Raw genomic sequence first — 25,247 nt, 5'->3', positions numbered from 1 at the left:
TCCACAAGTGATCGAACAAATAATTGAATCATGAATCTCGTGTTGTTCTCATTCAAAACAAAACCAAAAAAATTGAAAACTGACTGAAAAAATAGAAATTTATTGTGAAAACTATCGATCCGATCCGGTGGTCAAGAAGACGTCTGCGGTTCATTTTCACAGGGTGTATGCGATGGCATAACCAGATGGCAAAAGCTCTGCACGCGCTATCTCTATCTCGCCTGTTCGCCAGTCGTCAAAGAGACGTCGTTGCAGTAAGTGAGCCCGCTTATCGCTGAGCTTTCGCTTTCGCTTTGAGAATTGAGAATATATTCCAAAAGCACTCACAACAAGTTGTTGATCTGAGGCACAATGAACTGCTACAGTCGCCTAGCGCCGACCATTCGATGGAGCCGACTCCAACGCCACACTCAACAGAGCATACTCAACGAGCGATACCCGGTCCGCCAGATATCCAGTACACAAGTACACTTCGATAGACATGAGTGAGTACAAGAACGAACACCGAAATCAATAATTTATAGCAATAGCTATATAGCTTTTACTTGGTAACCCAAAACTGGTACCAAAGGCTGATTACTATTCCAGGAATCGACATAAACTTGCATATATATCTATAAAAACAAAATAAAACAAATACAATTAGCATGATTAGAGTCCGGGGAATTAAGCACGTATACCACAAAAAAAAAAGTGTATTTAACTATGGCATCAGCTTTTAATACCCCTTGAAAGTAGCTTACGAAAAGAGGTGTGACGACTTAGCGAGTTGAAAAAATAAATAATTGCTGGCATTACACAAGAAGTGGGCAAAAATGCATTCAGCAACAGCTGACTATGATTGTTCCCCTTTGTTTATACGAATTTGTATCTACAAATTTATTGCTTTTCCAAAGTACTGTACTTTTGTTGTGGGCAAAGACTCTAGTTTAGTCTTAGCAAAATCTCTGAAACGCATTTGTTTTGCAATTTAATGTTTATTTATTTTTAGCAATCAATGAAATCTAAATCTATGTAGGAGAGATTTTTATTGCAGACTGTGTGTTTTGTAGAGATTGCTTTTAGCAGAGGGTATTTTCTAGTCGATCAGTTCGCATTTCCATTTTACATTTTGGTGTCAAATATAACATTAATCTATTGATCCGCATTTGAGCCGGATTAAAGATGCTTTCATCGATTACAGGCTAATAACTTTTTGATAAGTTTCACTTGTTCTATGTTTTATACGGTTTTGCTTGGGACTTTATGTATTTATCGATCACAACTTGTTCAATGGACTTATCGCATTAATTACAGGGTATATTCTTATTGTTAAGTTTAACATGTTCTATGTTTTAAACGGGTTTGCTTAAGATTTATCGAATTTATCGATCTCAAATTGTTAAATGGACTGCTTGCATGATCACAGCTTATTTTCTTATTGATTAGTCGCACTTAATACACTTTTGTTTGGGATTTTACATATTTATCGATCATAAATAGACTGCTCTCATTGATTACAGGGTATGTTCTTATTGTTAGGCTTAACATGTTTTATGTTTTAAACGGGGTTGCTTAAGATTTATAGAATTTACCAATCTCAAATTGTTTAATAGACTTCAAATTGTTTCTAATTGTTCATTTATCGATTTCAAATCGATAAATATGGAATATATACGTGTAATACAACTTCATTAATCTTTTAATCCTCAATCCAACTTTCTTTCTTTCCCAGCTGTAAGGTGCTGGTGGTGGGCGGTGGTAGCGGTGGTTGTGCCTTGGCCGCCAAGCTATCAACTCGCCTGGGCAAAGGGCAAGTGATCGTTCTGGAACCAGCCGAAGTATGTTATCGCAGTTATCGAAGAGTTATTCCAGACTTATCGAAATATTCCTTTCTCATGCAGAGACACTATTACCAGCCGATGTTCACATTGATTGGCGGTGGAATGAAGCGTTTGGAGCATTGCCATAAGCCAATGGCCGATGTATTGCCCAAAAAGGCAAAATGGATGCGTGAAGCTGCCTGCGAATTCGATCCCGATAGCAATACGGTCAAAACATCCGGTGGCAATACCATCAAATATGATATGTTGCTAATTGCCACCGGACTCCAACTGAACTACGAAAAGGTAAGAAAGCCGACTCCTCTAATCGAAGCCGATCCTTTCTATATTTTCTTTATATTCACTTTTAGATACCCGGCTTGGAGAAGGCTCTATCTGTGCCCGATGGCAATGTCTGTTCAATTTACTCGCCATTGTACGTGGAGCATGTCTTCGATTGCTTGCGTAAGATCAGCGGTGGCAATGCGATCTTCACCTTCCCCCATTGCCCTATCAAGTGCGCGGGCGCACCTCAAAAGATCGCCTATATAGCAGAACACTATTTCCGAAAGGTAAGCTCCTGATTTTACTGATAGCGATATCTGCCGACTTTCTTCACACTCGAAATTTGCAAATTTATCATATGCAACAAAAATCAGATTTTGATAAAGGCTAAATTTTTATGTTGGGTTATTAATCAAAATTTTATTGGAGTCATAACATTAATAATCCCGTAATATAAAATGTTATTGTAGTAAGATCTGAATTCCCAGAAATTATCGTATATGCAATATTGGGTTTAATCACATTTTCCTTGCCTGTTTCTTTGTGTCAGGTTGGTAAACGGGATGACATCAGCATCACCTATAATACAGCTTTGCCAGTGCTTTTCGGTGTGAAGCACTATGCGGATGCGCTGTGGCCGATAATGAAGAAACGCAACATAACGGTAAACACTTGTCGTAACTTAATTGAGGTTAAACACGAACAGGACATTGCTGTCTTTGAGGACGTTAACAAACCCGGTGAATTATACGAGGAGAAGGTACATACACTGCGACAAAATCGCAATCAATCCATATTTATGAATATTTTATTTGTCTTTAGTACTCAATGTTGCATGCTGTGCCACCAATGAGTCCACCAGATGAATTGACGCGTTGCAAGCAGCTGGTGAATGACGATGGCTATGTGGATGTCGACAAGTTTACGCTGCAACACATCAAATACAAGAATGTGTTCGCCATTGGAGACAGCTCCTCGACTCCTAATTCAAAGACAGCAGCAGCTGCAGGTAATTAAATTTATGCTGATTATTGATTATTGACTGATTGAATGACTGTTGAATTTCTTTTCACAGCCGCACAGTCACCGGTTGTTTTCGACAATATGATGGCTGTAATAGAGGGAAAACCCCTAACTGGTTCCTACGATGGCTACGCATCGTGTCCACTGGTCACCGGCTATCACACCTGCATGCTGGCTGAGTTTGATTATAGTCTGACACCGCTGGAAACATTCCCGGTGGCCCAAAACAAGGAGCGATATTCAATGTTTATCATGAAAAAAGATTTTATGCCGTTGCTCTACTGGAAACTCATGTTGCCCGGCTATTGGAATGGCCCAGCTCTCATGCGTAATATGTTGTCTGTGTTCAAAAGCAAAAAACAGAAGTAAAGTCATCCCCTCAAATTAGAATGGATCATCTGGTTTATCTCTTAATGTCCAACAGAATTTAAATTAACTATAAATTTTTCAATCAAGTTGTTTATTCGTATCATCTGTGAATTGCTCGCTAGTTTTACTTGTACACATAAATTGTCTACCAAAAAAATAAATGCTGTACAATTTGAATTATAACGACTTTTCAAAGCTGTTAGTTAACAGAACTATGTTATTTAGCATTAAGTGTAACATTAATATGGTTACCCTGTGATTGACACAAAAACAATGAGGAAGGCACAAAAGAGCAAATGTATCTCAAAACAACATTAAATAATTAATTTATTAATAACTCTTCACAATATTTTATACTAATACGATTTTGCGGAATATCAAAAAATTGGGGCGCAATGCGAATGCTACGCACTTCAGAGACACGTGAAGTTAGCTGCGATCGCAATTTTGTTATTAACAGAATACTTTCTGGTATTAAAATATTGTTATATACTAGATACATTTGTGCTATTGCTTGAATATGTGTGGAAATATGTATAAGAAAGTCATTAGATTGATTTTTTTGTTTAAATCCAATAGAGCTGCTCAAAAAGTTAAAAGCAACACCAATGCACTACATAATATGTTAGCAACTAGTAGATTTTTCTAAACACAAAAAGTGTGTTTAAAAACATTACATGCGGTCACACTTGCTCTGCAGCATAGCGTGGCGTCTCTTTGGGCGCAGCAATTTGAAGCTAACGATCGAAAAAAGTGTTTGCTGAAAAACGAAAAACTATAGTGGTCAGCTGTAAAATAACAAAGTGTCAATATGAAAGCCGCCATGTAAGTCAAAAATAATAATGTATTGCAAATAGCAACTGAAATGAAAAGGACATTTCAATACAGGGCCCGAACGCCGATGCGTCCCCCGAAAACGCCGCGCGCAGCTCCGATGCCGTCCGCGCAGGCGCCAACGATGATGACTGAAGGCAAGCGACGGGACTTATCGGGAGGCAAACAACAGCCGCAGCAGCAGGACCCTGTGAATGTATTTTGCCGTGTTAGGCCGCTGCCATCCGATGGCGATCTAACTTGTATGCGCGTGAAGAATTCCACAACAATTGCGGTCAACCCGCAGGATCAGCACAAGCTTCTGCAGAATGGCGCTCAGCGTGAAATGCAATACATATTCAAGCACGTCTTTCAGTCCGATGCCACGCAACAGGATGTCTTTGCATCCGTTGCCCAACCGCTGGTCGAGAATCTGGTGCGTGGTCGCAATAGTTTGCTCTTCACATACGGCGTCACAGGCAGCGGTAAGACGTACACGATGACAGGGAATTCACGACATCGTGGCGTTATGCCTCGCTGCCTTGATCTCCTTTTTCGCACCATCTCCGATTATCAGGCCAAGAAGTTTGTCTTCAAACCGGATAAATTGAATGGCTTTGAGATTCTGTCGGAGGAGGATGCACTGCTCGAGCGGCAGCAGGAGATGAATCAACGCTTTGCAGGGACTGGACGTTTTGCATTTCGACGCAAGGAATCGGATCCCGAGATCGCATCACAAGCCTCCGTGGAGCCAACGCCGCTTTCAGTGCTGGATGAGGACAACATGTATTCGGTGTTTATAACTTACGTAGAGATGTACAACAATAGCGTCTACGATCTGCTCGAGGATTCGGGCATACAGAAGTATGTATTAAATCGATGAACTCGTGTAACAATGTTAATGCCAATGCTTTCATTTAGATCGTTGCAGTGTAAGATAATACGCGAAGATGCCAATCATCAGATGTTCGTGCACGGCGTCACTGAGGTGGAGGTGAAGACAGTCGACGAGGCGCTCGAGGTCTTCCAGATGGGTCAGAAGCGCAAGCGCATGGGCAACACGGTGCTCAATGCGGAGTCCAGTCGCAGTCATTCCGTGTTCAACATACGTCTGGTCCAGGCGCCCACCGATTGCCAGGGCGAGCACGTTGTCCAGGACAAACAGAACATTACGGTCAGCCAGCTGTCGCTGGTGGATTTGGCGGGCAGCGAACGCTCGTCGCGTACCAAAAACACTGGCGTGCGGTTGCGCGAGGCGGGCAACATCAACAATTCGCTGATGACGTTGCGCACGTGCCTCGAGTATCTGCGTGAGAATCAACAACAGTTGGGCCCCAATCCGGTGGCCAAGAAGATACCGTATCGCGACTCGAAGATCACGCACATGTTCAAGAACTATTTCGACGGCGAGGGACAGGTGTCGATGATTGTGTGCATCAATCCACGCATCGAGGATTATGACGAGAACATGGTAAGTGGTTTTTTTCTTTGAAAGATCTGTTGTAGTTTTGAATTAGAGCTGCAAAAGTGGTTCTGAAGTAAGCGTTGACCAAGCAAATCATTCAAATTAGAACCTCAACGAAAGCTTGGCTTTAGAAATGAAGATTAGTTTCATTTTTTATTTAAATATATACACAACATTTGTGATTCATTACTGAGGAAACTATCAACGGACAGCTCAGAACGGCAAGAGATGGGATGCTGAATTTTTGTATATTTCAGCATTTATATCATTAGAAGATGTTTCTCAATCTCAAACTATTTTAAATCCCAAATAACAAATCTGAAAACTCTTGGGTATTTAATTGTTAAGCAAATACACAAACCTTAGCAAGTATTTTAAGTTATCTAAGTCGTGAACCAATTGCAGCTTTTAAGCATGTCAGCCTTTTTTAAATATTTATTTATCGTATTTATATTTATTTTATTTATCATACATCATTTTAAGTTACCCTTTTTATTCAATTATTGAAAATACACATATTATCATAGATCATTTTAAGTTATCTTTTTTAATTCAATTACTGAACATATTAGTAACTATTTGCTGTTCTTAAGTCCTGCTTTTATTAATGCTCATTGACTCATATCTTTATCTTTACTCTTTCACAGCAAGTGATGAAGTTTGCCGAGATGACGCAAGAAGTGCAAATAGCGCGTGCCACACCCATAAAACCAGACTTGGGCCTAACGCCCGGACGTCGCAAGGCCAACAAATTGTTCAAGATTGCAGTGAACAATCTCAATGAGCTTGGCATACCTGAGGCCAAACAGCTTGAGATGGATGTGGGGCTGGTGTACAGTTTGGGTGCTGATTTCCCCCATTACCAGATGGATAGTCCCGAGACGGAGAGCAAGATACAGGAACTAATGGAGTACCTGGAGCAGCGCATCGATAAGCGACGCAAACTTCGCGCCAACATGGACTTAAAATGTGAGTTAAAAGGCATATTTTGGCACTTGGAATAACGAATGTGTTCTGTAGGCGACAATTTCCGACAGCTGTTGATGAACTTGGATCGCGACAATTTGCAGCTACGCACGGAGCTGGCTTCGCTGAAAGCCGTCTACAAACAGGAGCGCGATCGTAGCGCTGCTCTGGAGAACAGAGTGCGCATCCACGAGAGCTCCATCGATGTGCTCAACAATACGGTGAGCAAACGCGAGCGACAGATACAGGAGCTGACGCATAAGCTCAATGAACAGGAGCAACTGCTCTCGCAAAAGGAACAGGAGAAGGAGAAACAAAAGAAAAAGTTCAACTCCAAGCTGGCTGTCGAGTCTGACAAGAATAAGCGAGAGTTTGATCAGAAGCTGCGCGAGCAAAGGGTCAAAATGCAGGAACGCATGCGCATCAAGGACGAGAAACTGCGACTGGTGTCCAACATACTGCAGTCGGAGGATGTGCCCAGTTTGCCGCGTTCCCAGAGCTCCGAGGATTTGCTAAATGACAAGAACCGCAATCGCGATCACGATCGTGGGGCGTTCACAGCGCGCACAGAATCCTCGGTGCCGCCCACGACACGGACCGACATCTATTGCACACCTCGCCATGTAAGTCGATACTGTAAATCATTTACGAGAACACATTGTAAATATATCAACTTTTCTAACAGGGTTTAGCTGCCGCCAACAATCGTCATCGACGCTCGCGTTCTGCTGGCGACAAGTGGCTGGAGCATCGTGCCGCCAATCCGGTGCCATTGGGCACCATCATGCAGCCGTATCTAAAGAATCGCAAGTCGGTTACCAAGCTAACCGACATGAAGCAACTGACTGACCATGGTGCCACCAAATACTGCCTCGTCTCCCAGGAGGCGGACACCGATGGTGATGTGGAGACAAAACTGTACAAGGGCAATGTGATTCCCACCTGTGGCGGCGGTGCCCAGGTTGTTTTTGAGGATGTCGAGTGTTTGCGTCAGAAGTCGCCAGTTCATTCGCCCACCCGGAAACGGCCAAGCAACAGCAATCTGTCAGCGTCCGCCTTTGGTGGCCCATTGCCCAGCACTGGACTGACGTCCGTCCAAGATGTCGCCTCGCGTTGCAATCTCGGCATCGAGGGACACAGCAGCAAGAAGTCCAAGATCTAAGGCTAGATCTGTTTAATTTTTCGTAATTTTTGTATTATCACAAAGAACATTCGAAAGTGTTTTTTGCTTGCAGTTAATTAATTCATGTATATTATACTAAAATTCGCAAAAAGTTGAATCGCAAATGAAGTGATTGTTTTAAGTTTACACACTCAATAAAGAGAAGTCCATCATATTGAATATTCAATTGAATTCGATGCTTTCAAACTTAACTACAAACGACTATTACTATTCAAATACAATTTAATGGAAATGAAACTTTCAACTTGAAAGGGGAAAATCCAACGATTAAGAAAGTAAACCAAAGGGCGCAACTTTTAGAATTACTGCATTTATTGTTACGATTATTATGCCATAAAGTATTTCATAAATTATTGTGTAGAGTAATTCGCATACATATCCATGTTTTGTAGCTGTAACCCCCGGCCCCACCCGCCCTTTATTTCATTTTTGTTTGTTTTCCAATCCCCGCGCCATTTTGTTTATTTTACGGTTATCCCGATGCATTTGTGATTTGCATTGAGAGTGTGTACAAATATATCGTATATCGAATTATCGCTTATCGTGTTATTGGCCGATTTGATGCGGTTTTGTAATCAAGTCTGTTGTTTGTTTAGAAAACGAAAAGAATGTAAACAAACATAAAATCACATGCACATGCATTTTTATTTAACTTTATTTGTTTTTTCTTCTTTTTTTTAACTATTATTCCTGCGTTTATTCAGATTTATGCTTAAATTTGTAGATTAATTTCAATTACTAATAAATCAGTCTATAATTAAAATATATGTTCGCTTAATGCTTTGTTTGTGTGTGTTTTTGTTTTTCTCATTTTTGTTTGTTGTGTACTTGTGTGTGTGTGTGTTTGAGTGTGTGAGTTGCTCCCCCAAATGAGTACCACGGAATACTTAACTCTTTATATATATAGATATAGATGTATATAAGACGTCTTGTTCAAGTCCTTCATCGGACTCTGCAGGCAATTCATTAAATTAAGGGTAAATTTTTGTAAGCTTATACCAACATACAATTTGAATGGAGCTCCCCATTTGGAAGCCTAATTTTTTTTTTAACAAAACATAAAAATGAAGGGGAAGAATCAAATACATTATGTGGGTGTATTATGTATAAACAAAAACAGATTGAACGAATTGATACCACAACAGAATAGAACAGAAACGACAACTCAGGTGGAAAACCAAATATGATCTAACTGCATTATTAACATTAGCATATCTCAATCAATCAATCAATTCAATTAAACAATTTAATCAATATAAAGCTGTTGTTTTGTTTTTTGTTTCTTCATAAAGTTTCGCGTTCATCGCGACACGGAACAAAACTTGTATAAGTGTATGTGTATATATACTTCTTATATGTATATATGCATAATACGTATGTATGTATTTATGTGCATATAGTATGTTGTACCGCTTACTTCGACTTTCAATGCGAATTTGCATGCATATAGTATGTTTGTATGTATTATGTATAAGTGTGTTTTTGTGTTATCAATAAGAACTAAGAAGCAAAAATTATGCTATTGTGGAAACAAATTTAGGCTATAAAGCAACGCATTTGAAACAAATTATAACATTGAAAACATTACACGCGCGCACTCACAACCCAACTCCCCGTGTATGTGTATGTGTGTGTTGTGTGGTGTGTTTGTGTTGTGTTGTGTGTGCAGCTGCATTTGTTGGCAAGGCAAGCAACGATAACAATCCGATTATCGATAATAGATAGACGGGTCATCTCCGTGTATGTGTGTATGTTCTTATGTGTTGGCATTTCGATGAGTATATGTGTGTGGTGTGTGTGTGTGTTTGTGTTTGCAATGAATATCTCGCCTCCGACGGGAGCTTTACGTGGAGCTCAAGCGATTGGTGGCCCTGGCTTTTGCGTGTATCATAACATAGAGTAGAGTGCGCCTTTGTTTGCTGCTAACGAATCGCAACTTGAAATGGAACAGATCTTCGGACAGATCCTATGAGCACTTCACACAAGCGCCCTCCACATCAAAGTCCAAAACCATCAACTTTGTTTCCTCGGTGCCATTGCGTGATCCCACCGCACAAATCAGCTTTGTATCATTTGCTCTGCGTTTGAAGAAGAATTTATTTAAGTACACATTGAAAATATTGTGGAAAGCGTTGAACTCACCTTATCCGCCACACAACGCCGCCGGAACCACCCGAATCGAGCGCCACCAGATTGCGTATGAATTCGCCAGTCTTGACGTCCCACAACTTGACGGTGCCGTCATCTGAGCTGGTCACCACAAAGCGTGTATTGAATTGCAGGCAAGTGACAGCGGATTGATGCTTGTTTGGACCTGTGAATAAGGAAAACAATTAGTCAGGGAGTCAAACAATTAGTTACCCAATCATTCAGTGTGCTTATCAAATAAACAAGCCCGTCATTTAGTGGGACAATCAATCAATCAGTAATTCAAGGACAAATTCGAAATTTGTCAGTCAATCTTTGGTTCAATTCATAAAAAAGCTAACAATTTATAGACAATCAATCAAGTTGTTGATTGAATAAGTTCAACCAGTCATCAGTCAGTAAATTATTTAGTCAATTATTCATACAGTCAATCAATTAATCCGATATACAATCAGAGGAAGTCAAGAAATTAATCCACAATTTAGTAGCCAATCAATCAATCCGACAGCCAATCAATTGATCCACAATTTAGTAGTCAGTCATTAGTCAATCAATCATTCGAACAATCAATCAATTAATCAGTTAGTCCATCAAGCAATTAGTCCACCATTTAGTAGTCAATCATTTTCAATCAATTATTCAGTCAATCAATTAATCAGTTAGTCCATCAAGCAATTAGTCCACCATTTAGTAGTCAATCATTTTCAATCAATTATTCAGTCAATCAATTATTCAGTCAGCTAATCAAAGAACGTCAAGCAATTAGTCCACCATTTGGAAGTCAATCAATCATTGATCAATTGATCCACCATTTAGTTGTCAATCATTCAATCGGACAATCAATCAGTTATCTCATCAATGAATTAGTCCACCATTCAGACAGTTATTCAGTCAATCAGATAGCTAATCAAAGACCGTCAAACCACTTAGTAGTCAATTATTAGTCAATCAATCAATCAGACAGTCAATCAAACAGTATTTACCCGATAGCGTTTGCAGACACTGCCCCGTTGTGATGTCCCACACTTTAACGGTCGAATCAGCGTTGCCCGAGACGAGAATATTCTGACGCAGCTCCATGCCCGAGGTGAGACTCTGATGGCCCATCAACGTGTGCTTGCAGTTGCCTGTCTCCACGTCCCACACACGTATCGAGGTGTCCAGCGAGCCAGAGACGACATGAATGCCATCAAACTGTAGATAGACGTTTACGTTTAATCACAATTGAATGTTGATTTATTCAGTATGTGCTCCCATACCTGCAGTGAGTAGACGCGATTGGTGTGTCCCTGCAGCGTGTGCAAGCACTCCTGTCGCTCCGGATGCCAGATTTTGACCATGTAATCGTAGGCGCCCGACACAATCAGTTTGCCGTCGTATTGCACACAACGCACAGCAGCCAGATGACCGACAAGCACATGCAAACACGTGCCCAACTCAATGTCCCAAACACGCAGCGTTGCATCCCGCGAACCGCTCACCACCCTAAATAGCAACGAAAGGGGAGAGTAATTAGTTATTAGATCAGACTAAAAGACTTCTCCGACTTACTTGTTGCCATGAAGATGCATGCAGCGCACCGTTGAGGTGTGTCCCTGTAGCGTGTGCACACAACTGCCGCTGTCCATGTCCCACACCTTGAGTGTGCGATCCGTGCTGCCCGAAATGATGATGTTGCCCGACATCTGTGACGACCACACGCCGCCCGTGTGTCCCACCAATGTGCGCAGGCACTGCAAACCAAAGGAGAGCACAAATTAGAAGAAGATCAGCATAGATCGATTAGGTGTAAACTTACCTTGCCATTGACAGCGGACCACACTTTGAGCGTATTGTCGTCGGAGCCAGAGACAATGCGATTGCCCGAGAACTGCAGGCATGTGATGACATGATCATCGTGACCCTTGAGCACCTTCGGTTTACGCACTGGACGCGATCGCCAATTCATCTCGATGATATGCTGCCGCATGTAGGCCGCCTTCCACGGCGAGGCAATTGGCGGCATGTTGCCATCGCGTCCCCGCTTGGGCCGATCGCTGCTCGACTCGGTGAGTATTTGCGCCTTGCGGCACTTTTCCTTCCACAGCAGATTGTCGTCGCAGAGGAAACGCCAGCTGCGACACGTTTGCGCCGCACGCAACAAATCCTTGGGGTCCAGATACGAGAGCACAAAGAGCGCAAGTTCACGGGGCAGCAGCGAGATGAAATCCCGCTGGAATTGCGGCTCAATTACCTTCATCATGTGACGGACTTGCGATGGATCACAGTTATCGATCAGTCGATCCACGGCCAGCAGACGTTCGGCATGCGACCAACGCTGAAATTGCGCCAACCAATGCTGCAACTCCGGCGGCGGATTATCGCGTGTCGGCATCAATGCACGCGGCGTGCGTCGTCCCACTCCCGCCGGTGAGCTACCGACGCCAGACAATCCCAATCCCAAGCCCAGACCACCGGCTGTGGGGGTCAACGAGATGAGGCCCGAGGTGGAGGTAGAGGACGAGGAGCGTGGCGTCGAGGCAAAATCGTAGGCAATGCGTTTGCGACTATTGTCCCCAGCACTGTCCGCATGTCCAGCAGCTCCGACGCCTCCTGCGCCGCCGCTGCCAGTGACACTCAGGTTATGCTCACCATCCAGCAGTCGTCCCTCGTTGTACTTGCGCTTTCGTTGCTGCTGCTGTTGCTGTTGGGTATTGTAGATTGTCGATGCTGCCGACGATGACGCTGAGGACATAATGGACAGCGTATTGTCGCCTTCGCCATTTGCGGTGGCCTGCTGATGCTGAAGCTGCTGCTGATGATAGCCCCCGATGGCGTCGATGGCATCCATGTCGTGCATATCGCTGAGACTGGCATTGCTGCCACTACGACTGCCAGCCACGAGGCTATTCTGACACGTGCACACCTCCTCCAGATCGGAGCAGTTGTTCTCCTCATCACAATTGCCCCACGGCTCGTCGGCACTGAAATCTCCCGGCTCGGCACCGTGACCCCCGTTATTATCGTTGCCATTATTCGCTCCATTCTCCTCGACAACCACTTCCAGCACTATGACATCGTTGGCACTGTTGCGTGTCGCCTCCACTCGGCGACGCGAACGAAAGTTGCCCGCATTATTTGCATTGCCAGCGACGGCTGCTGATGCTGTTCCGTTGTTTCGTCCCAGAAATATGCTCATTGTTTGGGCGCTGGCATTCACCTGCCGTGGAGCCGATGGCTTTGACACGGGCGCATAATGGCAACGTGCAAACGATGATCCGGACGATGTGCCCGATGTCGAGGGCTGTGCATCGACATCGACGGCGCCAGCTGAGGATGCTGAGGAGGAGGAGGAGGAACTGCCGCCGCCGCCAGTGCCAAATGCTGTGTGCACAACGCTCGTCCGACTGCAGCCGCCATCCTGGCTGGTCTGTGAAGCAACCGAGCTGAATGATGTGGCTGCCGAAACCGGAGCAGCGGCAACAGCAGCAGTTGACATTGTTGTGGTGTCTTTGTTATCGGTCGTCGACGTTGACGTGGACGTAGAACTGCCGCCGCCGAGCACAATAATGTGATCATTCGAGTTTGTATTCGTGCAGACGTCTGTGCGATTGCTGCCTGAAGTAGATGTGGATGTGGATGTTGATGCATTATTACTGCTGCTGCCGCTTTTGTTGGGCTCCACAATCACCGATGATGACGATGACGACTTGAGCTTGGCATTGTGCTGGGGACAGCTGCTCAGGGTGGAGCTCAAATTGAGTTTGGCAGTGGACTTGCTCAGTCGGTTGTTGGTGTACTTGCGGCTGCTTGTCGGAGTCGTTGAAAGATCTTTGTAGGCGCACTAAGTGTAGAAAAGTGGAATGTGAGTTTCGATTCGATTCGATTATATAAATGATTATAATGCCAACTTACCTTGCTGTCCGAGGAGAAGGCGCGTCCATTGCTACTGCTGCTGGGCCAATCATCGTTGCTGCTCCCAGCAGCGGCAGCGGCAGCAGCTGTTCCTGCTCCCTCAGCAGCTGCGGCGGCATTAATCAGACTTAGATTGAGGCGATTCTTCATGACGAGACGTGTGGTGCCAATCACAATGCCGCCAGTTAGCCGTTGCTCCCTCTCAAAGTCGGAACGCTCTATCCGATCCATTGACTCAATGTCCGCCCTCGATGGGCAGCAACTTGAGCTAGCGTTGGACGTTGCTGACTCAGCCGTTGCTGCTGCAGCAGTTGCATTACTATTATTGTTGTTGTTGTTGGCATTGTTGAGGCTCATTTGCTTCAGCCGCACAGACATTTGTCTGTCGTGCAGCGATGTGGATGCTACATCTGCCAGTCCGCATCCAGTTTCAGACTTAACTCCAATTGTTGTTGTTGTTGTGGTTGACGCTGTGGCCACCTGCTCCTGCTGCTGCTGTTCCTGCTCATCATCCGCACACGTATCCGCAACATCGAACTCATCGCTAAGACGCTTCGGTTTGCCCGTCGCCAGCAGTTCGGATTGTGGAGCGTGGTGATGCTTTGCAGCTGCGGCAACATGATGATGATGATGGGTATGATGAGTATGTGATTGCGGCTCGTCGACGACAGGCGTCTCTAGGAAGATTTTCGAGCCGTCGGCCGTGGTGATGATGCCATTTCCATCGCCATTGCTGCCATCCATTTGTGAAGTGTTGGCGCAATCGATGGGCATTGACTGTTCCACAACATCATCATCATCCGCATCCGCATCCCCTTCAGCATCATCATCGTCCTCATCGACGTCGCCCTCGGCATCATCATCATCATCTTCGACGATTTCGTCCTCATCGAAATCGTCATCATCATTTATAAGGCACACAACGGGCGGCTCGTTGTCGTTAAAGAAAACGTTCTTCATCGAGCTAGCGCTAACGCTGTGATCCTCGGATGCGGAATGTCGATTCATGCTCCCGCTTCCGTTGCCGTTGCCATTGCCCTCATTCCCATTGAGCGTGTCTGTGGAGGAGCTATCGTCAACAGGGACGACAACAACAACATTCGAAGCAGCAGCCGCCGCCGCTGTGGCAGCAACAACAGCCGCTGTGGCAGCAGCAGCAGCTGGATCATCTGTAGTCGTCGAGGCAACCGAGGCAGCCGCATCCGCCGTACTCGTCGGCAGTGAGTTGGAAGAGCTAATCTCGAATGTCTCCATCTCTAGCACGCCCGTCTCGCTGCTGGACTCATCATCGTCGAGAACTACGGCGTAGCCATGTTGCGAGTGAGACGAGACACTGTCCTCCACATCAACTTCTCTCAGCTTGGACATAGATTTGTTTTCCCTTTCCGTTCCGGCTCTGACTTCTCCCTCTCCTTCTCCTCCTTCGTCTGCCTGGCTAGTGCTTGGCTTTGGCTGTGATGGTGTTTGTTGCTGTTGTTTTTGGGGTTGTTGGCGAGATGTCTCCGGCTTAAGTTTCCGCTTCCGCTCGTGCTGAGCGTCCTCTGCGGTATCACAACTATGACTGCTAGCAGCTTGACATCCTTTTTCCATAATATTTTCCACCAAAAACACCGAAGAATTCTGATCTCTCTCGCTCCTGCAAACAATTAAGGAACGCACATTAATACAGTTTGAAATTATAGTCACCGATTACTACAGATCAGTCTTGCAAGTTCGATTCATATTTATTAATCAAAAATATCTGTTTTTTCCCACGATCAATCATTGCAAAGTGGGAATTTTGGCTTATTCATATTTTACTTGTTCAAACAAAAATAAATAAATAAAAAAAAAATATGCTTTACAAATGGAAATTGTTTTTTTCGCATTTCTTCTCATTTTAAGTTAAATCTAAATTCTCTATTCAATTAAATAGCGAACACATTTTGGATTATTCCCACACATTTGACAATTTCTAATATCTAAGAATATTGGAACATTACAAAATAAAAAAAAAACAACTCCACGTATTTCAATTGTTTTTAAAGAACTCTACTTTTTGCAAATGTAATGATCTTCAACTTACAAGATCAACACTATTATAAAATAATATCCTTCGCCTGGATGAACGAACCGACAGCGACGCTCTGACAAAAAAAAAGTTCCCACGCAATGCGACCCAGAGGAGCAAGATGATCGTGTGCAGTTATCTCGCTCACGCTCAAATGCGAATGTGAACGTGAAAAAAAAAACGAAAATCAAAATCCAAAAGAAAAGAAAAGCAGTGGGAAAAATGTCTGTCTATAAAGCAGCAGACATCGGCGTCGACGTCGCTGTCTTCTCTGAGCAATCAAAAAACTGGCAAAGGAAATCACAAAAGTGCATCAGCGGCGGAAGAAGCTAAAACGGCGCGAAGTAGAATAGCCAAAGAAGATGAAACGGGTATTACAACAACACTAACACAAGCACAGGCGCGCAAACACACACACATGTGCAGACAGGCAGAGAGGGAGACAACGCACATACACTCACACACAGCGATGCACACAAGGCAGGCAGATCAGTAGCCAGGTAAAGGCATGCAAGATGACAAGAGCAAAAGTAACGGACGGAAGAAGAAGCAATAAAGATACACACCACCACCAACAAGCATAAGCAGCAGAAGCAGCAACAACAACAACAAAGACTATAGCGTACACCTTGCAATTTAAGCCGCTATCTGTTCGCGCTCTCTGCTCTCTCATGACCAGCGATAACTACGAAACAGCCAACCTCATGCGCTCCCTTTCTTTCTTGCTACCTCTCTCAGCATCAATTTAACACACACACACAAGCAGATGCAACTGAAAAAAGGGATCACAGCAGACGTCGGCAGCGGGATGATGCTCCCTGCTGTCGCTGCTGCAATCGCAGTCGAATAACAAAGACCTATCGATCGCAAAGGAATTTTCTTTGCGCTCACACAAACGTAACCACGTGTATGTGTAGATCCTGTGTTGCATCACTTTTAAAACAGATCAGATGTGCGAGTATGTGTATGAGAATGTCGCTCTCTAACCCTCCCTGTGGAAAAGGAATGGCTGTTGACCTCCACAAGGTTTAAGGGTCTAAGAGCCTTCGCCATAGTTTCGCTTCATTTTTATTTTCTTTTTTACGCGTTACCTGTGCGACCACAACACGGGCCCAGGACTAGAGAGTAAGACTGAGAATATTGAAACTCTCGCTCACAAACACACGCATATGCTATCATCAAGCATTATTGCTATTTTAAGGCTCAAATAGGGAAACGGCCATGCAATTTTAGCATTTAAATTGACCAAATAATATACGACTATATCATCTAGCTACAATTGAATAAGAAATTCCATCAATTTAACTGATTTTTATAGGCCCTAACCCCACTTTTCTGCACCTGCACTGCGACGAGAAGCAGAAGCCAGCCCCATAATTCGTGGAGCAAACAACAAAAGAAAAAATGTGAACATTGTTGTACACATACACACAGACACACCAACACAAGCAAGGCATCAACGTCGAATGTCGTGTATGCACACACACACACGCACTCTCACACATACAGAACAAATGTCACGACATGCATGAGAAAATGACGTTTACTTTACCCCTAGGTAACTCTTATTTTTTGCACTTTGAACAACAGATTTCATATATTTGGTACACAGTTGAGGTTTGCCGTTCTAGTTTGGCTAAATTGTTTAATTATTTCTTCCGTTTTACACTTTTTGCGTTTAGCTCACCCATACACGCACACGCACTCACTCACACACACACGCACACTTGCACTGCACAAGAAGCAGTTGGCACTGCTGGGCCCACGTTTAATTAAATCGTTTACCACGTACGTTTCTGGGCCGTTTTCTTCAAGATATTGTGTTACTTATCCAGTATTTTTGTTTTGCTTAAGCGTACTAGTTTTATCCGGACAACAAAAACAAAATTCTTAAATTCAGACAGAAAAATAACTAAATGACTTGAGCTGCGCTGCCACTGAATGTTAGCAGCACCAAAAGTATCGAGACGAAGCATCGATATGCTCGTGGCATCGCTGTGCAATCGGAATGTGTGTGACTGTTTTGTTTTTATTCTCTCTACAAAAAAAAAACGATACTATTGGCGGTGACTATTCGATTGTATTATTATGTGTTTAATATGCATATTTATTATTTAGTTTTCTCTTGTTTTTGAGCTAAAATCTAAATTGACAAAAATGTAGGCATAACATTTTACAATTAGGCTGCATAAAAATCATATAAAAATATGTCATGTTTTTGCGAACAAAAACGGTTACACCACAAATAATATCGATGTGCGAAAAATTCGAAGGCAATCGATTGTAAGCATTTAAATCAAGTCGCAGACCCATTAATATCAGTTTAGCTTTGACGATGGCTACAACGGCAGCGGTATCTGAGGGACTTGGTGACCTGGTGTCCCAGTACCTGGAAAAGGGAATAGTGCTGATTATTGCCGACTTGCTCAGTTTAATAACAGTATCATCCTGCCTGGTTATTAAGGTACCTCAAATAAACACCATACGCGAGAACAAATCCTCAAAAGGTAAATTTACGAAATATTCCACCCCCGCAAAAAAAAAAGGAACTGACTTTCTAATTTTTTTTTTTTTCGCTCACTTTTAAGGTATTAGTGTGCTTGGATTATGTCTGGAACTATTCAGCTACACGGTGATGATGTCCTACAACTATACATCGGGCTATGATTTTCTCTCGTATATGGAATACCCTGTATTATTGCTTCAGGAATATGTGCTCATCTATTATGCATTCAAGTATCAGGATCTGCTTGGCAAGCGTACACAGATCTTTGCTGTCTTCTATACAACGATAGCGACGCTTATATACCTAAAACTCTTTCCCATTATCATCCTTACGTTCCTAGTGGTGAGTAATAATCATGCATTGATTAGAAACTTTGGCAAGATAACGGTTGCCGTCAGTTCGGCGTAGTTCAAACTCGTTTATTGTGAAGTCCATTAATTAACTAATTATGTTTTCTTTATAACGCTCAAAACTAGTTTATGTTTTTGTTTGTTAGAAAGAGAAGCTCTCAACCGAAACAAAGTGAACCTATTTGAACTGGGCATCTTTGCTTCAAGGTCAAGAGTGTTTTGTTTGTTGTATAATATTTGTGATGCTGCTATTTATAAATTGTCATCCACCAATTGTCTTAAGAGCAGTCTGCTCACATTAGATTATTTATTTATATACTATACTCATATATTTGTATTATGATGGCTTTTATCAATTGATATATGTGGTTCATCAACAGCCTTTCTGCACACCCATCGGAGCCACGAGTAAAGTACTGCAACTGATTGCCATACTGCGTACCAAGGATGCCAGCTCCGTTAGCCGCACAACATGGGCACTATCCGCCTTCACTAACATGAGTAAGTGCCTCGATAATTGAACAACAATCAGAGCTTGCAATAGCTATACAACAGTTTACTAATTATAATTAAAAATTAGTCAGTGTGCGTTTGCTCACTAAATTAAGTTGTTTGCTTATCGAAAACACGAACCAGCTGTGACATTATTTTGAAATGTAATATGCATAAGCGATATATCTTTAATATCTTTTTTGTATCCGGTTCAATAGCCCGCATATATACGGTGTACGTGCAATCCCATGACGTGATGCTGCTTTCAAATTTCCTGATATCCACGTTCCTCAGCTCTGCTGTCTTTGTTGCAGCCTGTGTGTACAAGAAGAAAACAAAGACGGCATAAACTCACTACGAATAGTGACAGCTCCGATATCCACAATACGGATCTACAAAAAACACAAAGGACTCGTGATCACAATTTTTGTAATCAGCCATTTTACTATTACATATTTCAATTTATAAATTTAAGCAAATATATATGCTTCGAAAAATCTGAGATGCTGTTATAACACTAATTAAAATATGTATATAGTATTTGTTTATATACACATACACTAGACCTTCTTTAAAGAGCTCCAAGTCTAATACGAATTGGAATTTCGGGTGCTCTACCCTTTTTACATATTCAATAAAATTGAAAGTCAAACAAGAGAATTTGACCGGAAGATTCAGAGAGAGAATTGGTCATATTAAACTCAGATTGAAAAGAATCTCATCAGAAAATGTTATAGTAAACAAAAAGGAAAAAAAGAATAAATTAACATCTAAATCTTGATTTACTTCGAAGTTTAGCAAATTAGTAAATCTTTTTTTTTGTAAAAGTTGATATAAATGAATTTTAAACTTTAGTAACATCAAATTTGTTGTTTTGGCTGAAATAGAAAGTAACCCGATTTTCTAACACAACAAACAATAACTCCGAAGACATTTTGAATAATTTGGTAAAGTTTAATATCAATTTGGTTGGTGTCGCACATTCCTCACATAGTTAAATCGTGGGCGAGCCCCAAATGCTCCAGATCTGTATCGAAATGGTGGAAACTGCGGATATGGGGCAAAGTAAGGCCGTGGTGGACGGGGATTCATTCCAAATGGCAACATCGGGGGATACATTGGATCGTAGTGTTGTCTTGGGGGATGCGGATGCGACCAGCCCTGTGAATACAATGACTGCAATTAGCATGGCATGGTTTATATAAATCAATCGATTTACTAACATAAGCATAGTTATAGTCGGCGGCAGGAACTGGCACAGGAACAGTTATTATGCGAGGGGTTCGCGATCGACTGCGGCTGCGACTTCGCCGGCGACGCGAGAATGAAGATGACGAAGTGACCTTTTTGTAGCTGCCACTTCGGCTACGCCTGCGGTCATAACTTCGGGAGCGTTGTCGTCGTAGTCGGTCTCTGCTTCTATCAGCAGAACGGGATCTCGATCGGCTGCGTTGACTGCGTCCATACCTCGGAGCTCTTGGTGGCGTTGTGCGTCTTGTTCTTTTGCGCAGGTTCTGCACTCGGTCGCGCTCACGCGCTTCATCAGCGAAATATGGTATCTTTTTGAGCTGGCGTCTTTCGGAGCCTAAATGCAATTACACATACATATAAGAAAGCATTTCAGTATTACGCATTAGGTCAAAGGTAGTGCTGTAGTCTTTTCTCTCGCTCGCTCCCGAACGGTCTTCCATCTATCGTCTGATGATTGATTATTGCGCGTTGCTTTTGGGAAGTGCATCGTCGCCCTTCAGCTTGTTAGAAAATCACTTTCACAATGCCACACTAGAAAAAAAACAACAAAAACAACATTGTAGTCACAATGTAGCACTGGTATAATGTTTTCACAATACACACCTCTCGGAGTACGGCTACTGCTGTCAGCATTCATTATTAATTTTTGATAAAATAATGCACTTGCAGTTTCGATGAGAATTGTGGCCGGTTCATTAATGATGGCATTGGTACAGCGATGTATCTAAACATCGCAGTGCATCGATGTGTATAAGTATCGATACACAATGCTTAGGAGTAGTTTTTCATATTCGATTTAAATAGAATAATAGGCCATCATAAGCTCATTTGAGTGACAATAAGTTTTTAAATATTGCGTGACTAGATGTTTTTCATTTAATTTCAATTAAACAAAATTATTAAATAAAATGTAAGAATTTTTCAATATATACAGATATATCGATAGGTAAATTAATCGCAGCGCGAACTTTGTTTTTGAAAAATTAACACATATGTAATTCAAATTGAGTTCTTGTAATTATTGCTGCTAACTTGTAAACTCCTGTTCATATTTGTAAAAAAACATTTTTATCAGTCATATTCTTTTTAATATTATAATTTTAATTCATTGGTATTCATTACTTTCATTGGAGAGTTTCCTAACTATCCGCATAGAATGCTACGGCCATAGCGCCCACCACGACCAGCACTGAAGCCGCATAGATGGCCACACGTTTCCAGTCTATATTCAATTTGGTAGGCTCAACATCCACAGCTTTGCGTTCCTTAGGTTTGCGTTTACCGAACTTTTGTTCGAATTTTTCCAACTCCAATTTATTCTTTGCCTCCTCCTGACGCAATCGCAGTTCCAGCTCCTGTTGCTCCGTCGCCTGGGCCTTTGATCGTTCGGCCTGACAATTCTCATCGCACTCCAAGTGTGTTTGACCAGCTCGATGCTTGTCACAGGCAACCTCCAATTTAATACGCTTACAGCTGCAGTATATGCGCACCTTTTTCCGACATAGCTGCGGATTGGGACACTTGCCCGAGTGACATATGGCCATACAGCGATGCCCACAGCCAAACTGTAATTAAAAAGACGTTTGAAATGCAATTGCAAAACTCTTGTGAATACAACACATACGTTCTTGATGCAGCGATTGCCACAGCTGCGCAGTTTCTCGCGAAGCTCCGACACTATGCTTTCCTCAGTGTTGAATTCACTGTAATACTCGCTGCACTTGTACACAATCTGATTGAGAGCACAGTGGCATTTTTGCTTGATGACCGAAGCACATGGTGCACATGGCGCCGGATGACAGCCTCTGGTACAAGCATGTACACAACCTGCTGGTCGAGCAATGTCACATCCTTGCTCGCAATTGCCACAGCCAAGCTGCTGTTGCATATCCTGGGGATTTGGCACGGCATGACAGACGAGGTCGCAACTGTGATTGCCACACTTCAATTGTCGTGCACATTTGCGCTGACATGATGTGGGCTTTGAGTTCCAACACGGCCAAGTGGCAACCTCATGGCCACCAATGCAGGTGACAACAACTCCTTGCTCACAACGTGGATGGGGCAATGCCCGATATTCATACTGTCAAAGGTAAGGTTGTTAAGTTACGGAGTACAAATCGTGAATTCGTCATTCACGTTACCTTATTGCCACGTGTTTCACGTGCCTCCGTTGGCTTCAACACCCGGTTGGCGGCATGACAACGCGCCTGACAAATGTGTCCACATCCGCTCGAGTCATTGGGCAATCCACATGGCTGGGTGCAGGGCGGGCATTCACCTTTATGGCAACGATGCTTGATGGCATGATGACATTTCGCTGTGATGCTGCGATAGAAATTCGAAATTAGAGATTGAAACAAATTATTTGGAATGGATTGGCTACAAACCGACACAGCTCGGGGCAGGCAATGCGTGCATTCTTTTCCCGACCACACGGCACATTGCGTCGCGTCTTGCCGCAGCGACAGTTAACCTGCGATTCCATTTTGCAGGGATAACACGGTCCATTGTGGCAGACGGACTGACACTTGTGCTTGTTGCAACTCAATTGTTTGCCGCAAATCTTTTCGCACGGCGGACACTGATCACCGCAGCACTAAGGAATATATCATATTGAGTGTTGCTTACACATAAAGCAAAAGAATGTTCGCATACCTTGCGATTGCAACCATGCTTGCCACAATCACGCATCTGTTTGCACTTCGTTTCGCAGGTGAACTCCTTGGAGCAGGGCAACTCCTTCTCATGCAAGCCGCAGCGACACTTCTTCTTCGTTCTCACCAGACACTGTAAAGGCATTTGGAGTTCTTAGATATGTATAAGAAACTCCTTGACCGATTTAGGACTTACCAAATTGCAGGGGCCACGATGACAGCGTTGCGCACAAGTGTGCTTGCCGCAGGACAAAAGTTTCTGGCAGGTATCACCACAAGTTTCCGCCGCCTCACCGCAAATGCCCGCTTTGATCTAGAAAGCATGACATCGTTATATTTGTTAATCTCTTAAGCAGTCTACATTTGACTTACGGTCTTGCCACACGGGCAGCTGCGCACGCTTAAAGGACATTCGCCGCCTCCACAAGGTCCAGCATGGCACACCTTGTCGCAGTTGTGAACACCGCAGGCGAACGAAGCGCCACAAATCTAAAAAGGATAAAAATACGAAAATTACTTGCAGTCTATCTACTAATCTGATTGGGGTTTTCTTAGGTTACCAGCTACATTTATATAAAATAGAACAAAATAAATAAGTTGGCAATAGTAAGCTGTACAAAAAACTAACAATATATCTAATGCTAACAACTTTTCGAAGTTATGATTTGTCGACGTGACCAAACAGAAATATTCTCATTAGCCTTTAGCTCTATTAGTTATTCATACTAATTGGTAGACGGCGCACTGTCTAAACACTTTAACTTGATTGCCAAGTAACTCTATCTTAAAATAGCATATCTTATCTAACTATTTTCACACATACTCTGTTGCACTTCCATTTGGGCTCGGAGCAGTTGACAACCTTCGTTTCCTGCTTGCAATCACATGGCTGGGAGCTCTTGCTCGTGCACGGCGGACACTGACCAGGTCGATGACACTTCTGGTTGCACTTGTGCTTGCCACATGCTAAAAGCGCTTGACACTGCAAATATAAAACCATTATGGAATAGAAATAGAAGGTGGAATGTGAAACTCACGGTTTGCTGGCACTGCCAACTTTTGTCGAGGCAGCGCACTGAGCGTGGAGCGGATTTGCCACACAGACAGGAGCAGTTCGCTAGTTGAGCGCAGGGCGGACATGGTCCGGGATGACAGAGCAGTTTGCAATCATGACCACATTTCGGTTGCAGCAATTTTCCACAGATTTCACCGCATGAATGCGGCACTAGAAACGGTTGTGGCTGCGGATTTGGCTCTTTGCCGCAGAAGCATTCGTATTGTGTTGGCCGATCGCTAGGTTGGTAATCACGTCGGCATTGTGGACAACACCAGTGCACGGCTTTCTGGCGCTTGGGCGGCACAAATTCGCCCATATGATTGTAGTGTCCTTGGCTTCCATTCTGCTGCTGTTCGGCTTTCACCTTCATTTGCATCAGACTGTCATTGGCCCAACGCTGAATGCACTGCAAGTGGAAGAAGCAGTAACAGTTCTTGCAGGACCAAATCGACTCCACGCGTCGAATGCTGCCAATGCAGATGAGACAGGTAGCGGCACCCGAGTGCAAGGTGTTTTCCAAGAATGTTGCCGTACGATTTGCATCGTTGCGTTCAACGCTGCGTGCACCGCCTGGTGCGCTTTGGTAATGTTTATATAGCAAATCTGTAAACAGACAATATTTAAGGGGTAAAGAACACAACCAAAACAAGGGAAGAGGAGACACGTCATAGAATTGCTGTTAGTTGCATGTGAATACCCAATATATGCTTTTCATCCAGTTCTCCCTCATCCTCAGAGCTGGAAGCGTACGTATCCATCACTTTTTGCGCGGCTGCCAAATTTTTGGCCTGAGCTTTATTAAATTTTTCCATTTTTACCGGTCAAATGAATATGAGGGCTCTTATTATAATAGAGACGGAGAAAGAACGATGACAGTATCGATGATCGATGTTTTACACATTATTCAACATCGATGCAAAAGTTATCGATATAGTC

The 25,247-nt window shown here is 43.1% G+C and overlaps 6 protein-coding genes across 7 annotated transcripts; 3 read left to right on the top strand and 3 right to left on the bottom strand.

The window, feature by feature from the left end:
• Nucleotides 1–53: 53 nt before the first annotated feature.
• LOC133844953 (sulfide:quinone oxidoreductase, mitochondrial) lies at nt 54–3,656 on the top strand. Of its 2 annotated transcripts, XM_062279246.1 has the most exons (8): nt 54–254; nt 321–485; nt 1,715–1,820; nt 1,884–2,108; nt 2,174–2,374; nt 2,638–2,847; nt 2,910–3,096; nt 3,163–3,656. In XM_062279246.1, the coding sequence occupies exons 2-8, from the start codon at nt 352–354 to the stop codon at nt 3,477–3,479; spliced, it is 1,380 nt and encodes a 459-aa protein (XP_062135230.1). In that variant the 5' UTR covers nt 54–254; nt 321–351; the 3' UTR covers nt 3,480–3,656. The 2 variants fall into 2 exon arrangements, with proteins under 2 accessions (XP_062135230.1, XP_062135229.1); XM_062279245.1 differs by having other exon boundaries at nt 54–485.
• Nucleotides 3,657–4,143: 487 nt separating this feature from the next.
• On the top strand, nt 4,144–8,065 carry LOC133844952 (kinesin-like protein KIF23). Its single transcript, XM_062279244.1, has 6 exons — nt 4,144–4,304; nt 4,368–5,156; nt 5,214–5,763; nt 6,405–6,726; nt 6,778–7,346; nt 7,409–8,065. Exons 1-6 carry the CDS (start codon nt 4,291–4,293, stop codon nt 7,883–7,885), a joined length of 2,721 nt encoding a protein of 906 aa, XP_062135228.1. The 5' UTR covers nt 4,144–4,290; the 3' UTR covers nt 7,886–8,065.
• A 1,086-nt stretch (nt 8,066–9,151) lies between these two features.
• On the bottom strand, nt 9,152–17,945 carry LOC133844950 (F-box/WD repeat-containing protein 7). The gene is made up of 8 exons (XM_062279243.1): nt 17,791–17,945; nt 13,949–15,584; nt 11,853–13,877; nt 11,606–11,787; nt 11,314–11,539; nt 11,038–11,248; nt 10,049–10,220; nt 9,152–9,984 (listed from the first exon to the last, which is right to left on the bottom strand). Exons 2-8 carry the CDS (start codon nt 15,536–15,538, stop codon nt 9,873–9,875), a joined length of 4,518 nt encoding a protein of 1,505 aa, XP_062135227.1. The 5' UTR covers nt 15,539–15,584; nt 17,791–17,945; the 3' UTR covers nt 9,152–9,872.
• Nucleotides 17,946–18,139: 194 nt separating this feature from the next.
• On the top strand, nt 18,140–20,991 carry LOC133844954 (solute carrier family 66 member 3). Its single transcript, XM_062279248.1, has 4 exons — nt 18,140–18,505; nt 18,587–18,846; nt 19,235–19,355; nt 19,565–20,991. Exons 1-4 carry the CDS (start codon nt 18,334–18,336, stop codon nt 19,693–19,695), a joined length of 684 nt encoding a protein of 227 aa, XP_062135232.1. The 5' UTR covers nt 18,140–18,333; the 3' UTR covers nt 19,696–20,991.
• Nucleotides 20,307–21,317, bottom strand: LOC133844955 (female-specific protein transformer). Its single transcript, XM_062279249.1, has 3 exons — nt 21,201–21,317; nt 20,570–20,931; nt 20,307–20,507 (listed from the first exon to the last, which is right to left on the bottom strand). Exons 1-3 carry the CDS (start codon nt 21,232–21,234, stop codon nt 20,307–20,309), a joined length of 597 nt encoding a protein of 198 aa, XP_062135233.1. The 5' UTR covers nt 21,235–21,317.
• A 370-nt stretch (nt 21,318–21,687) lies between these two features.
• Nucleotides 21,688–25,172, bottom strand: LOC133840977 (NF-X1-type zinc finger protein NFXL1). Its single transcript, XM_062273204.1, has 10 exons — nt 25,009–25,172; nt 24,292–24,914; nt 24,078–24,236; nt 23,627–23,743; nt 23,451–23,567; nt 23,256–23,387; nt 22,988–23,196; nt 22,742–22,925; nt 22,222–22,680; nt 21,688–22,162 (listed from the first exon to the last, which is right to left on the bottom strand). The coding sequence occupies exons 1-10, from the start codon at nt 25,121–25,123 to the stop codon at nt 21,737–21,739; spliced, it is 2,541 nt and encodes an 846-aa protein (XP_062129188.1). The 5' UTR covers nt 25,124–25,172; the 3' UTR covers nt 21,688–21,736.
• Between the last annotated feature and the right edge of the window lie 75 nt (nt 25,173–25,247).

This window comes from Drosophila sulfurigaster, chromosome 3 (genome assembly GCF_023558435.1).
Source record: "Drosophila sulfurigaster albostrigata strain 15112-1811.04 chromosome 3, ASM2355843v2, whole genome shotgun sequence".
NCBI classification, from domain to species: domain Eukaryota; kingdom Metazoa; phylum Arthropoda; class Insecta; order Diptera; family Drosophilidae; genus Drosophila; species Drosophila sulfurigaster.
Note: the sequence above shows the minus strand (reverse complement) of the source record. Positions and strands in the feature narration are given on the sequence as shown.